The sequence below is a fragment of the Zonotrichia albicollis genome, unplaced genomic scaffold (assembly GCF_047830755.1).
Source record: "Zonotrichia albicollis isolate bZonAlb1 unplaced genomic scaffold, bZonAlb1.hap1 Scaffold_435, whole genome shotgun sequence".
Lineage (NCBI taxonomy): Eukaryota > Metazoa > Chordata > Aves > Passeriformes > Passerellidae > Zonotrichia > Zonotrichia albicollis.
In genome coordinates, this window is record NW_027428450.1 from 1 (window position 1) to 14,611 (window position 14,611).

Below are 14,611 nucleotides of genomic sequence, written 5' to 3' on the forward strand. Positions count from 1 at the left end.
TACGGCCCCTGTTCCCACTTTACCCCCGCCATGCCCACCTGCCTCCTCCTGTCACCCCCCTTTTTACACCTGTCCCCCCAGCATGGACCCCTTTTCCTCCCTGTGCCGCCTCATGCCCACCTGCCCCCCCTGTGCTCCCCCCCACCCACCTGCCCCCCCAACAAGGCCCCCTGTGCCCCCCCACCCACCTGCCCCCCCTGCACGGCCCCCTGTGCCCTCCTGTGCCCCCCCATGCCCACCTGCCCCCTCTGCCCCCCCCATGTCTCCTGCGTTTCCTCACCTGCCCCCCCTGCACGGCCCCCTTGCCCCCCAGTGCCCCCCATGCCCCCCATCCCCCCCCCGCCCCCCGTTTCCTCACCTGCCCCCCCAGCACGGCCCCCTTGGCCCCCTTTACCCCCTGTCCCCCCATCCCCCCCATGCCCCCCCCTGTCCCCCCATCCCCCCCCTGCCCCCCGTGCCTCCCCCATGCCCCCCATGCCCCCCGTTTCCTCACCTGCCCCCCCTGCACGGCCCCCTTGCCCCCCAGTGCCCCCCTGTCCCCCCAGTGCCCCCCTGTCCCCCCCCGTGCCCCCCCTGCCCCCCCCTGCCCCCCATCCCCCCCCCCCCCCCCCGTTTCCTCACCTGCCCCCCCATGACGGCGCCCACGGCCGCGCATGCGCCCCCCGCGGCCAGGCGGGCACAGCGGAAGGAGCGCGGGCACAGGAACACGCTGGGGTAGCGCTGGGACAGCGCCCGCAGCTCCCGCGGGGACAGCGCGGGGACACGGGACAGCGCCCGCACGTGGGAGCGCCTGCGGGGACACACGGGGGGACACGCGGGGTCACCCCAAAACGGCCCGGGGCACCCTGAAACAGCCAGGGGCACCCTGAAACAGGGACACCCCAAAACAGCCAGGGGCACCCCAAACACAGGGCACCCCAAAACGGCCAGGGGCACCCTGAAACAGGGACACCCCAAAACAGCCAGGGGCACCCTGAAACAGGGACACCCCGACAGAGGGCACCCCAAACACAGGGACACCCCAAAACAGCCAGGGGCACCCCAAAACAGGGCACCCCAAACACAGCCCGGGGCACCCTGAAACAGGGGCTCCCCAAACACAGCCAGGGACACCCCAACACAGGGCACCCCAAACACAGGGACACCCTGAAACAGGGTCACCCCGACAGAGGGCACCCCAAACACAGGGACACCCCAACACAGGGACACCCCAAAACAGCCAGGGGCACCCTGAAACACAGGGACACCCTGAAACAGGGACACCCCAACACAAGGCACCCCAAACACAGCCAGGGACACCCCAACACAGGGCACCCCAAAACAGCCAGGGGCACCCTGAAACAGGGACACCCTGAAACAGGGACACCCCAACACAGGGCACCCTGAAACAGGGTCACCCCAAAACAGCCAGGGGCACCCCAAACACAGCCAAGGGCACCCCAAACACAGGGACACCCCAAAACAGCCAGGGGCACCCCAAACACAGCCAGGGACACCCCAAACACAGGGGCACCCTGAAACAGGGACACCCTGAAACAGGGACACCCCAAACACAGCCAGGGACACCCTGAAACAGGGACACCCCGACACAGGGCACCCCAAACACAGCCAGGGACACCCCAAACACAGGGACACCCCAACACAGGGACACCCTGAAACAGGGACACCCCCAAACACAGGGACACCCCAACACAGGGACACCCCAAAACAGCCAGGGGCACCCTGAAACAGGGGCTCCCCAAACACAGCCAGGGACACCCCAACACAGGGCACCCCAAACACAGGGACCCCCCAAACAGGGACACCCTGAAACAGGGACACCCCAACACAGCCAGGGACACCCCGAAATACAGGGACAGCCCAAACACACGGGACACCCCCAAAACACAGAGGTCACCCCTAAAACAGCCGGAACACCCCAAACTCCCAAAACACCCAGGACCCCCCATGACCCCCCCAAGGTGACCCCCTGACCCCCCAGGCCCGTGCCAAGCTGTGCCCCCGTGTCCCCGTGTCCCTCACGTGTGGCACGCCCGCAGCTGGCGGTGACTCGCGGGCCGGGCGGGCACCGGCAGGCAGCGCTGGGCCAGCCCCAGCTCCTGCAGGCGCTGCAGCACGCGGGGCAGGCGCTGCGGGGACTCGGGGTGGTGGCTGCAATAAAACACACAAAATCACCTGAAATCACCCCAAAATAACCCCAAAAACATCCCCAAAACCATCCCCAGGGCAGGCGCTGCAGCACGCGGGGCAGGCGCTGCAGGGACTCGGGGTGGTGGCTGAAATAAAACGCACAAAATCACCCCAAAATGAACCCCAAATCATCCCAAAATCACCCTAAAAATATCCCCAAAATACCCCAAAAACATCCCCGGGGCAGGCGCTGCGGGGACTCGGGGTGGTGGCTGCAATAAAACACACAAAATAACCTGAAATCATCCCAAAATAACCCCAAAAACATCCCCAAAACACCCCCGGGGCAGGCGCTGCAGCACGCGGGGCAGGCGCTGCAGGGGCTCGGGGTGGTGGCTGCGATAAAAACACACAAAATCACCTGAAATCACCCCAAAATAACCCCAAAAACATGCCCAAAACACCCCCGGGGCAGGCGCTGCGGGGACTCGGGGTGGTGGCTGCAATAAAACACACAAAATCACCCCAAAATGAACCCCAAATCATCCCAAAATCACCCTAAAAATATCCCCAAAATACCCCAAAATAACCCCAGGGCAGGTGCTGTGGGGACTTGGGGTGGTGGCTGCAATAGAACACACAAAATCACCTGAAATCACCCCAAAATAACCCCAAAAACATCCCCAAAACACCCCTGGGGCAGGCGCTGCAGCACGCGGGGCAGGCGCTGCGGGGACTCGGGGTGGTGGCTGAAATATAAACGTACAAAAACAGCTGATATCACCCCAAAATTACCCTAAAATCACCCTAAAAATAACCCCAGGGCAGGCGCTGCAGCACGCGGGGCAGGCGCTGTGAGGACTCGGGGTGATGGCTGCGATAAAAACACACAAAATAACCTGAAATGACCCCAAAATAATCCTAAAAGCACCCCAAAAACATCCCCAGGGCAGGCGCTGCGGGGACTCGGGGTGGTGGCTGCAATAAAACACACAAAATCACCCCAAAATGAATCCCAAATCATCCCAAAACCATCCTAAAAATATCCCCAAAATACCCCAAAAACATCCCCAGGGCAGGCGCTGCAGCACGCGGGGCAGGTGCTGTGGGGACTCGGGGTGGTGGCTGCGATAAAAACACACAAAATAACCTAAAATCACCCCAAAATAATCCTAAAAGCAGCCCAAAATAACCCCGGGGCAGGCGCTGCGGGGACTCGGGGTGGTGGCTGCAATATAAACGTACAAAACCAGCTGATATCACCCCAAAATTACCCTAAAATCACCCTAAAAATAACCCCGGGGCAGGCGCTGCAGCACGCGGGGCAGGCTCTGCAGGGACTCGGGGTGGTGGCTGCGATAAAAACACACAAAATCACCCCAAAATGAACCCCAAATCATCCCAAAATCGCCCTAAAAATATCCCCAAAATACCCCAAAAACATCCCCGGGGCAGGCGCTGCGGGGACTCGGGGTGATGGCTGCGATAAAAACACACAAAATAACCTGAAATCACACCAAAATAACCCCCAAAATATCCCTAAAAATAACGCCAAAATCACCCCAAAATAACCCTGGGGCAGGCGCTGTGGGGGCTCGGGGTGGTGGCTGCGATAAAAACACACAAAATAACCTGAAATCACCCCAAAATAACCCCAAAAACATCCCCAAAACACCCCCGGGGCAGGCGCTGCAGGGGCTCGGGGTGGTGGCTGAAATAAAAACACACAAAATAACCTGAAATCACCCCAAAATAACCCCAAAAACATCCCCAAAACACCCCCGGGGCAGGCGCTGCAGGGGCTCGGGGTGGTGGCTGCGATAAAAACACACAAAATAACCCCCAAAATGAACCCCAAATCATCCCAAAATCACCCTAAAAATATCCCCAAAACACCCCAAAAACATCCCCAGGGCAGGCGCTGCAGCACGCGGGGCAGGCGCTGCAGGGACTCGGGGTGGTGGCTGCGATAAAAACACACAAAATAACTTGAAATCACCCCAAAATAATCCTAAAAGCAGCCCAAAATAACCCTGGGGCAGGCGCTGCGGGGACTCGGGGTGGTGGCTGCGATAAAACACACAAAATCACCCCAAAATGAATCCCAAATCATCCCAAAATCACCCTAAAAATATCCCTAAAATACCCCAAAAACATCCCCAGGGCAGGCGCTGCAGCACGCGGGGCAGGCGCTGCGGGGACTCGGGGTGGTGGCTGAAATATAAACGTACAAAAACAGCTGATAGCACCCCAAAATTACCCTAAAATCACCCTAAAAACACCCCCGGGACAGGCGCTGCAGCACGCAGGGCAGGCGCTGCAGGGGCTCGGGGTGGTGGCTGCAATAAAACACACAAAATCACCCCAAAATGAACCCCAAATCATCCCAAAATCACCCTAAAAATATCCCCAAAATACCCCAAAATAACCCCAGGGCAGGTGCTGTGGGGACTTGGGGTGGTGGCTGCAATAGAACACACAAAATCACCTGAAATCACCCCAAAATAACCCCAAAAACATCCCCAAAACACCCCTGGGGCAGGCGCTGCAGCACGCGGGGCAGGCGCTGCGGGGACTCGGGGTGGTGGCTGAAATATAAACGTACAAAAACAGCTGATATCACCCCAAAATTACCCTAAAATCACCCTAAAAATAACCCCAGGGCAGGCGCTGCAGCACGCGGGGCAGGCGCTGTGAGGACTCGGGGTGATGGCTGCGATAAAAACACACAAAATAACCTGAAATGACCCCAAAATAATCCTAAAAGCACCCCAAAAACATCCCCAGGGCAGGCGCTGCGGGGACTCGGGGTGGTGGCTGCAATAAAACACACAAAATCACCCCAAAATGAATCCCAAATCATCCCAAAATCACCCTAAAAATATCCCTAAAATACCCCAAAAACATCCCCAGGGCAGGCGCTGCAGCACGTGGGGCAGGTGCTGTGGGGACTCGGGGTGGTGGCTGCGATAAAAACACACAAAATAACCTAAAATCACCCCAAAATAATCCTAAAAGCAGCCCAAAATAACCCCGGGGCAGGCGCTGCGGGGACTCGGGGTGGTGGCTGCAATATAAACGTACAAAACCAGCTGATATCACCCCAAAATTACCCTAAAATCACCCTAAAAATAACCCCGGGGCAGGCGCTGCAGCACGCGGGGCAGGCTCTGCAGGGACTCGGGTGGTGGCTGCGATAAAAACACACAAAATCACCCCAAAATGAACCCCAAATCATCCCAAAATCGCCCTAAAAATATCCCCAAAATACCCCAAAAACATCCCCGGGGCAGGCGCTGCGGGGACTCGGGGTGATGGCTGCGATAAAAACACACAAAATAACCTGAAATCACACCAAAATAACCCCCAAAATATCCCTAAAAATAACGCCAAAATCACCCCAAAATAACCCTGGGGCAGGCGCTGTGGGGGCTCGGGGTGGTGGCTGCGATAAAAACACACAAAATAACCTGAAATCACCCCAAAATAACCCCAAAAACATCCCCAAAACACCCCCGGGGCAGGCGCTGCAGGGGCTCGGGGTGGTGGCTGAAATAAAAACACACAAAATAACCTGAAATCACCCCAAAATAACCCCAAAAACATCCCCAAAACACCCCCGGGGCAGGCGCTGCAGGGGCTCGGGGTGGTGGCTGCGATAAAAACACACAAAATAACCCCAAAATGAACCCCAAATCATCCCAAAATCACCCTAAAAATATCCCCAAAACACCCCAAAAACATCCCCAGGGCAGGCGCTGCAGCACGCGGGGCAGGCGCTGCAGGGACTCGGGGTGGTGGCTGCGATAAAAACACACAAAATAACTTGAAATCACCCCAAAATAATCCTAAAAGCAGCCCAAAATAACCCTGGGGCAGGCGCTGCGGGGACTCGGGGTGGTGGCTGCGATAAAACACACAAAATCACCCCAAAATGAATCCCAAATCATCCCAAAATCACCCTAAAAATATCCCTAAAATACCCCAAAAACATCCCCAGGGCAGGCGCTGCAGCACGCGGGGCAGGCGCTGCGGGGACTCGGGGTGGTGGCTGAAATATAAACGTACAAAAACAGCTGATAGCACCCCAAAATTACCCTAAAATCACCCTAAAAACACCCCCGGGACAGGCGCTGCAGCACGCAGGGCAGGCGCTGCAGGGGCTCGGGGTGGTGGCTGCAATAAAACACACAAAATCACCCCAAAATGAACCCCAAATCATCCCAAAATCACCCTAAAAATATCCCCAAAATACTCCAAAATACCCCAAAAACATCCCCAGGGCAGGCGCTGCAGGGACTCGGGGTGGTGGCTGCGATAAAAACACACAAAATAACCTGAAATCACCCCAAAATAACCCTCAAAATATCCCCAAAATAACCCTAAAAATAACGCCAAAATCACCCCAAAATAACCCTGGGGCAGGCGCTGCGGGGGCTCGGGGTGGTGGCTGCGATAAAAACACACAAAATCACCTGAAATCATCCCAAAATAACACTAAACCACGCAAAAAATATCCCAAAGCCACCCTAAAAACTCCTGATAACACCCCAAAAACAGCTGAAATCACCTCAGAAACACCCCCAGGACAGGTGTCACAGGTGTCCCCAGCCCCTCTCTCACCTAAGGTGTCCCTCACCTGTCCCAGGTGTGTCCCTGTGTCCCCCCTTCACCTGTCAGAGGTGTCCCTCTGTCCCTCCCTCCCCTGTCTCAGGTGTCTCTCACCTGTCCCAGGTGTGTCCCCATGTCCCCCCTCACCTGTCCCAAGTGTTCCTGTGCCACTCTGTCCCTCCCTCACCTGTCCCAGGTGTGTCCCCCCTCACCTGTCCCTGTGTCCCTCACCTGTCCCAGGTGCTCCTGTGCTCCTCCATGCAGGTGTGTCCCTGTGTCTCTCATCTGTCCCTGTGTCCTTCACCTGTCCCAGGTGTGTCCCCCCTCACCTGTCCCAGGTGTGTCCCCCACCTGTCCCTGTGTCCCCGTGTCCCCCTCACCTGTCCCAGGTGTTCCTGTGCTCCTCCATGCAGGTGTGTCCCTGTGTCCGTCACCTGTCCCAGGTGTGTCCCCATGTCCCCCCTCACCTGTCCCAGGTGTGTCCCCCCTCACCTGTCCCTGTGTCCCTCACCTGTCCCTGTGTCCCTCACCTGTCCCAGGTGTTCCTGTGCTCCTCCATGCAGGTGTGTCCCTGTGTCCCTCACCTGTCCCAGGTGTGTCCCCATGTCCCCCCTCACCTGTCCCAGGTGTGTCCCCCCTCACCTGTCCCTGTGTCCCTCACCTGTCCCTGTGTCCCCGTGTCCCCCCTCACCTGTCCCCGTGTCCCTGTGTCCCTCACCTGTCCCCGTGTCCCCCCTCACCTGTCCCTGTGTCCCTCACCTGTCCCCGTGTCTCCCCTCACCTGTCCCCGTGTCCCCCCTCACCTGTCCCTGTGTCCCCCCTCACCTGTCCCAGGTGTGTCCCCCCTCACCTGTCCCCGTGTCCCTCACCTGTCCCCGTGTCCCTCACCTGTCCCAGGTGTGTCCCTCACCTGTCCCCGTGTCCTTCACCTGTCCCCGTGTCCCCCCTCACCTGTCCCCGTGTCCCTCACCTGTCCCCGTGTCCCCCCTCACCTGTCCCAGGTGTGTCCCTCACCTGTCCCCGTGTCCCCCTCACCTGTCCCAGGTGTGTCCCCCCTCACCTGTCCCAGGTGTGTCCCTCACCTGTCCCCGTGTCCCCCCTCACCTGTCCCAGGTGTGTCCCTCACCTGTCCCTGTGTCCCCCCTCACCTGTCCCTGTGTCCCCCCTCACCTGTCCCCGTGTCCCCCCTCACCTGTCCCAGGTGTTCCTGTGCTCCTCCATGCGGGGGTCGTACACCAGCCCCACCCGGGCTCTGCTCGGGGGCTCCGGGGGCAGCTCTGGGGGGTTCCCCTCCCCCTCCTGCTCTTCATCCTCCTCCTCCTCCTGCTCAGCTTCATCCTCATCCTCGTGCTCTTCCTCCTCCCCCGCTTCCACCTCCTCCTCCTCCTCTTCCTCTTCTTCTTCCTCCTCCTCCTCGCTCTCTGTATGTGTGGGGGCTCCTCAGGGGGGGCACCCCAAATGTACCCCCCCCCCCCCAACTTTGGGGTTCCCCGAGAAGGTTCTGGGGGTCCCTGAGGGGGTCCCAAGGGAGTCTGGGGGACCCTGAGGGGATTTTGGGGTGTCTGGGGTGGTTTTGGGGTGTCTGAGGGGGTTTGGGAGGTTTTGGGGGCGGTTTTGGGGGTGGCTGGGGAGTGTTGGGGTTTTTGGGGGTGGTTTTGTGGTTTTTGGGGTGTCTGGAGGGGGTGCCTGAGGGAAACCAAGATGGCAGCGGGCCAATATGGCGGCCTAGCAACCAAGGTGACTCCTTAGCAACGGGGCCTAGGGCACCCCCGAAAGCCTGAGCTCAGTTTTGGGGGGCTCAAAGCGCCCTCCCTGCCCGGGATTTTAGGGCGCCCCTTCAGGATTTCGAGGTGTCCCGCTCAGATTTTGGGGTGTCTCCGGGATTTTGGGGTGTCCCTGTGGGATTTTGGGGTGCCCCTGTGGGATTTTGAAGTCCCCCTAGATTTCGGGGTCCTTTTGGGATTTTGAGGTGCCCCCTGGGATTCCAAGGTGCCCCCGGGATTTCGGGGTGTCCCTGTGGGATTTCGGGGTCCCTGTAGTATTTCAGGGTCCCCCTGGCGTTTCAGGGGTTCCTGTGGGATTTCGAGGTCCCCCCCGGGATTTCAGGGTGTCCTTGTGAGATTTCTGAGGGTTCCCCCTCAGATTCCAGCGTTCCCCGGGATTTTGGGGTGCCCCCTCAATGTCGGGCTGCTCCTGTGGGATTTCAGGGTGTCCCTGTGGGATTTCAGGGTGCCCCTTTGGGATTTCGGGGTGCCCCTCACCGAAGCTCTGCAGGCAGCCCCAGTAGCGCTGCTGGACGCTCAGCGTGCGGGCAATGCTGGCAAGGCCGCTGGGGTGGGGGGGACATGGAGCTTTTGGGGCGCTGGGGGCACCCCCAAACTGCCCCCAGCACCCCCAAACTGCCCCCAGCACCCCCTGGACCCGCCCCCAAAGCCCGAAGCCCCCCCTGGAGCTCCCCAAAACCTCCCCAGCCCCCCCACACCCCCAGCACCCCAAACAGCTCCCCAAGGCCTCCAACCTCCCCAAATAATCCCCAGACCCCCCAAACCCCCCCAGAACCCCCCCAGCCCCCCCCAAACCTCCCCCCTGAGCCCCCTCACCTGGGGGTGGGGGCGATGGGCCCGAGGGGGTCCCCGGGGTCCCCCAGCAGGGTCCGCAGCACGGCCCCCACCCCCCCCGGGGACGCCCCCAAATCCGGCCCCCCCTGCGGAGAGCGGGGTCAGGGGGAGCCCACAGAGCCCCCGGCACGGGGCGGGCACGGGGCCCCCCCAAACTAACAGCACCCCTAAAAGAAACAGCCCTCCAAAACCAGCACCCCAAAACTAACAGCCACCCAAAACAACCCCCTCAAAACCAGCCCCCCTAAACTAACAGCCCCCTGAAAAAACAGCCCCCCAAAAACAAATACTCCCCCAAAAACAAATACTCCCCCAAAAACAGCCCCCCCCAAAAAACAGCCCCCCAAAACAAACAGCCCCTAAAAATAAACAGACCCCCAAAAGAGCCCCCCAAAAACAGCACCCCAAAACTAACAGCCCCCCAAAACAACCCCCTCAAAACCAGCCCCCCTAAACTAACAGCCCCCTGAAAAAACAGCCCCCCAAAAACAAATACTCCCCCAAAAACAGCCCCCCAAAAACAAACAGCCCCCCAAAACAAACAGCCCCTAAAAATAAACAGACCCCCAAAAGAGCCTCCCAAAAACAGCACCCCAAAACTAACAGCCCCCCAAAACAACCCCCTCAAAACCAGCCCCCATAAACTAACAGCCCCTGAAAAAACAGCCCCCCAAAAACTAACAGCCCCCCAAACTAACAGCACCCCAAAAAGAGCTCCAAAACAAACAGCCCCCCAAAATAAACAGCCCCTCAAAACAGTCCCACGAAACAAACAGCCCCCAAACAGTCCCCCCAAAAAAACACCCCCCCAAAACCAGCCCCCTTAAACTAACAGCCCCCCCAAAAACAGACTCCCAAAACCAAACCGCCCCCACAAAACAGCCCCCCAAAACAAACAGGCCCCCAAAACAGCCCCCCAAAACAGCTGCCAGAAGCAGCTTCCCAAAACAAACAGCCCAAAACCAGCCCCCCAAAAACAGCCCCCCGTAAACAGAGCCCCCAAAACAGTCCCCCAGAAACAGCACCCCAAAACAGCCCCAAAACAAACAGCCCCCCCAAAAGAGCCCCCAAACAGCCCCCAAAACCAGCCTCCAGAATCAGCCCCCCAAAAACAGCCCCCCCCAAACAAATAGCCCCCAAAACCAACCCAAAACCAGTCCCAAAACAAACAGCCACAACACAAACCAGCCCCAAAACAGACCCCCAAAATCGGCAGCCCCCCAAAACAGCCCTCCAAAACAAACAGCCCCCCAGAAACAGCCTTCCAAAACAGTTCCCCTAAGAAACAGACCCCAAAAAGCCCCTAAACAGCCCCAAAACTGCCTTTAGAACTGCCCAAGCAGCCCCCTGAACAGCCCCCAAATACCCCACAGCCCCTACAGCCCCTCTATCTCCTACAGCCCCCACACCTATAACCCCTACAGCCCTTATAGCCCCAGGCCCCTAGAGCCCCCATACCCATGTAGCCCCCAAACCTCTCCAGCCTCCGCCCCTACAGCCCCCCGGTCCCATAGCTCCTATAGCCCCTAGAGTCCCACAGCCCCCTTACCCCACATCCCCTATAGCCCCCATACCCTATAGCCCTATAGCCCCCACCCCTATAGCCCCCCGGTCCCATAGCTCCCATAGCCCCTAGAGCCCCACAGCCCCCTTACCCCACATCCTCTATAGCCCCCATACCCTATAGCCCTATAGCGTCCATACTCCTAGAGACCCCACCCCTATAGCCCCCCGGTCCCATAGCTCCCATAGCCCCTACAGCCCTACAGCCCCCTTACCCTACATCCCCTATACCCCCATACCCTATAGCCCTATAGCCACTATAGCTCCTCCATACTCCTACAGCCCCCACCCCTACAGCCCCCCAGTCCCGCAGCCCCTAGAGCCCTACAGCCCCCTTACCCCACATCCCCTATAGCCTCTATTTTCTTATACATCTTCTCTGTCCCCTATATCCCCCACATCCCTATATCCCCCACATCCCTATATCCCCCCACACCCTGATATCCCCCATACCCCTTTACATGCTCTATACACCCCCTATATCCCCTACACCCCTATACCCCCTATATATCCCCTATACGCTCCTATATCCCCTTTACATCCCCCATATCCCACACACCCCAATATCCCCCATACCCCTATATCCCCTGTACATCCCCTATTTCCCCCATACCCCTATATCCCCTATACACCCCCTATATCCCCCATACCCCTATATCCCCTATACACCCCCTATATCCCCCATACCCCTTTACATGCCCTATACACCCCCTATACCCCCTATACATGCCCTATATCCCCCACACCCCTATACCCCCTATACATCCCCTATATCCCCCATACCCCTATATCCCCCATACCCCTATATCCCCCATACCCCTATATCCCCTATACACCCCCTATATCCCCCATATCCCTATACCCCCTATACATCCCCTATATCCCCTACACCCCCCTATATCCCCTTTACATCCCCTATATCCCGCACACCCCAATATCCCCCACACCCCTATATCCCCTGTACACCCCCTATTTCCCCCACACCCCCTATACACCCCCATACCCCCCTCCACATTCCCCATACTCCCCCCGTACCCCCCTGTCCCCCCGTACCTGCAGCAGCAGCAGCAGCCGCCCCCGGGCCAGGGCCGAGAGCAGGTGGGTGAGCAGGGAGAACCCGGCTGGGGACACCCCCAGGGCACCCTGTGGGGTCAGGGACACTATAGAGACCCTATGGATACCCTATAGAGACCCCCCAGGGCACCCTGTGGGGTCAGGGACACTATAGAGACCCTATGGATACCCTACAGACACCCCCAGGGACACTATAGAGACACTATGGATACCCTATAGAGACCCTACAGACACCCCCAGGGCACCCTGTGGGGTCAGGGACACTATAGAGACCCTATGGATACCCTACAGACACCCCCAGGGCACCCTGTGGGGTCAGAGAGCCTATAGAGACACTATGGATACCCTATAGACACCCCCAGGGCACCCTGTGGGGTCAGGGACACTATAGAGACCCTATGGATACCCTATAGAGACCCCCCAGGGCACCCTGTGGGGTCAGGGACACTATAGAGACCCTATGGATACCCTACAGACACCCTCAGGGACACTATAGAGACACTATGGATACCCTATAGACACCCCCAGGGACACTATAGAGACACTATGGATAGCCTATAGAGACGCCCAGGGCACCCTATAGGGGTCAGAGAGTCTATAGAGATACTATGGATACCCTATAGAGACCCCCAGGGCACCCTGTGGGGTCAGGGACACTATAGAGACCCTATAGGGACCCTACAGACACCTCCAGGGCACCCTGTGGGGTCAGAGAGCCTATAGAGACACTATGGATACCCTACAGAAACCCCCAGGGCACCCTGTGGGATCAGAGAGCCTATAGAGATCCTATGGATACCCTACAGACACCCCCAGGGCACCCTATAGGAGTCAGAGAGTCTATCGAGATACTATGGATACCCTATAGAGACCCTACAGACACCCCCAGGGCACCCTGTGGGGTCAGAGAGCCTATAGAGACCCTATAGATACCCCCAGGGCACCCTATGGGGTCAGAGAGCCTATAGAGACCCTACAGACACACCCTGTGGGGGTCAGGGACATTATAGAGACCCAAAAGACACACCCAGGGCACCCTATAGGGGTCAGAGAGCCTATAGAGACACTATGGATACCCTATAGAGACCCTACAGACACCCCCAGGGCACCCTGTGGGGTCAGGGACACTATAGAGACCCTATAGATACCCTAAAGGCACCCCCAAGGCACTCTGTGGGGATCAGAGAGCCTATAGAGATACAAGAGGTACCCTATATATACCCTACAGACACCTCCCAGGGCACCCTGTGGGGATCAGGGACCCTATAGAGACCCTATAGATACCCTATGGAGACCCCCAGGGTGCCCTATAGGAACCTACAGAGACCCTACAGACACCCCCAGGGAGCCCTGTGGGGATCAGGGACCCTATAGAGATACTATAGATATCCTATGGATATCTAGGTGCCCTATGGGGCAGGGTGCCCTATGGGGACACTATAGAGACCCTACAGACACCCCCAGGGAGCCCTGTGGGGACCAGAGAGCCTATAGAGACACTGTAGGGACTCCCAGGGCACCCTATAGGGGTCAGAGAGTCTACAGAGATACTACAGGGACCCTCTAGAGACCCTACAGACACCCCCAGGGCACCCTGTGGGGTCAGAGAGCCTATAGAGACACTATGGATACCCTATAGAGACCCCCAGGGAGCCCTATGGGGGTCAGAGAGCCTATAGAGACACTGTAGGAACCCTATAGGGACTCCCAGGGAGCCCTGTGGGGATCAGGGACCCTATAGGGATACTAGAGATACCCTATAGATACCCTACAGACACTCCCAGGGAGCCCTGTGGGGGCCAGAGAGCCTATAGGGACAGCAGAGATACCCTACAGATACCCTATAGGGACCCCTAGGGCCCTTTATGGGGATCAGGGACCCTATAGAGACACTATAGACACCCTATGGAGACACTCTAGGAACCCTATAGATGCCCTACAGATAGCCCAGGGGTGATCAGAGATCCTATAGAGACACTGGAGGGACCTTATTGGGACACCCAGGGAGCCCTATGGGGACACAGGAATTGTATAGAGACACTGTGGGGACCTTATAGATACCCTATGGGGACATGGGGACCCTATAGGGACCTTATAGGGACCTTATAGATACCCTATGGAACATGGGGACCTTATAGAGACACTGTAGGGACCGTATAGATACCCTATGGGGACATGGGGACCCTATAGAGACCTTATAGATACCCTATGGGGACATGGGGGCCCTATAGAGACACTATAGACATCCTATAGAGACACTCTAGGAACCCTATAGATGCCCTACAGATACCCCAAGGGTGATCAGAGATCCTATAGAGACACTATAGGGACCTTATAGATACCCTATGGGACATGGGGACCCTATAGAGACACTGTGGGGACCTTATAGATACGCTATGAGGACATGGGGACACAGGAATTGTATAGAGACACTGTGGGGACCTTATAGATACCCTATGGGGACATGGGGACCCTATAGGGACCTTATAGATACCCTATGGGGACATGGGGACCCTATAGAGACACTGTGGGGACCTTATAGATACTCTGTAAGGACATGGGGACACAGGAATTCTATAGGGACACTAAAGGGACCTTATAGATACCCTGTGGGG

General features: G+C 57.8%; 1 protein-coding gene across 1 annotated transcript in view; it reads right to left on the reverse strand.

Moving 5' to 3' along the window:
• Nucleotides 1–621: 621 nt before the first annotated feature.
• The window catches only part of LOC141727967 (protein deacetylase HDAC6-like), a gene marked incomplete at both ends in the record, with an annotated part of 29,353 nt that continues 15,363 nt past the window's right edge, over nucleotides 622–14,611 (reverse strand). The window contains 6 exon segments of the mRNA XM_074534256.1: nucleotides 622–790; nucleotides 2,023–2,151; nucleotides 7,934–8,162; nucleotides 9,003–9,070; nucleotides 9,342–9,445; nucleotides 11,976–12,065. Of these exon segments, the coding sequence (XP_074390357.1) occupies nucleotides 622–790; nucleotides 2,023–2,151; nucleotides 7,934–8,162; nucleotides 9,003–9,070; nucleotides 9,342–9,445; nucleotides 11,976–12,065 (789 nt within the window).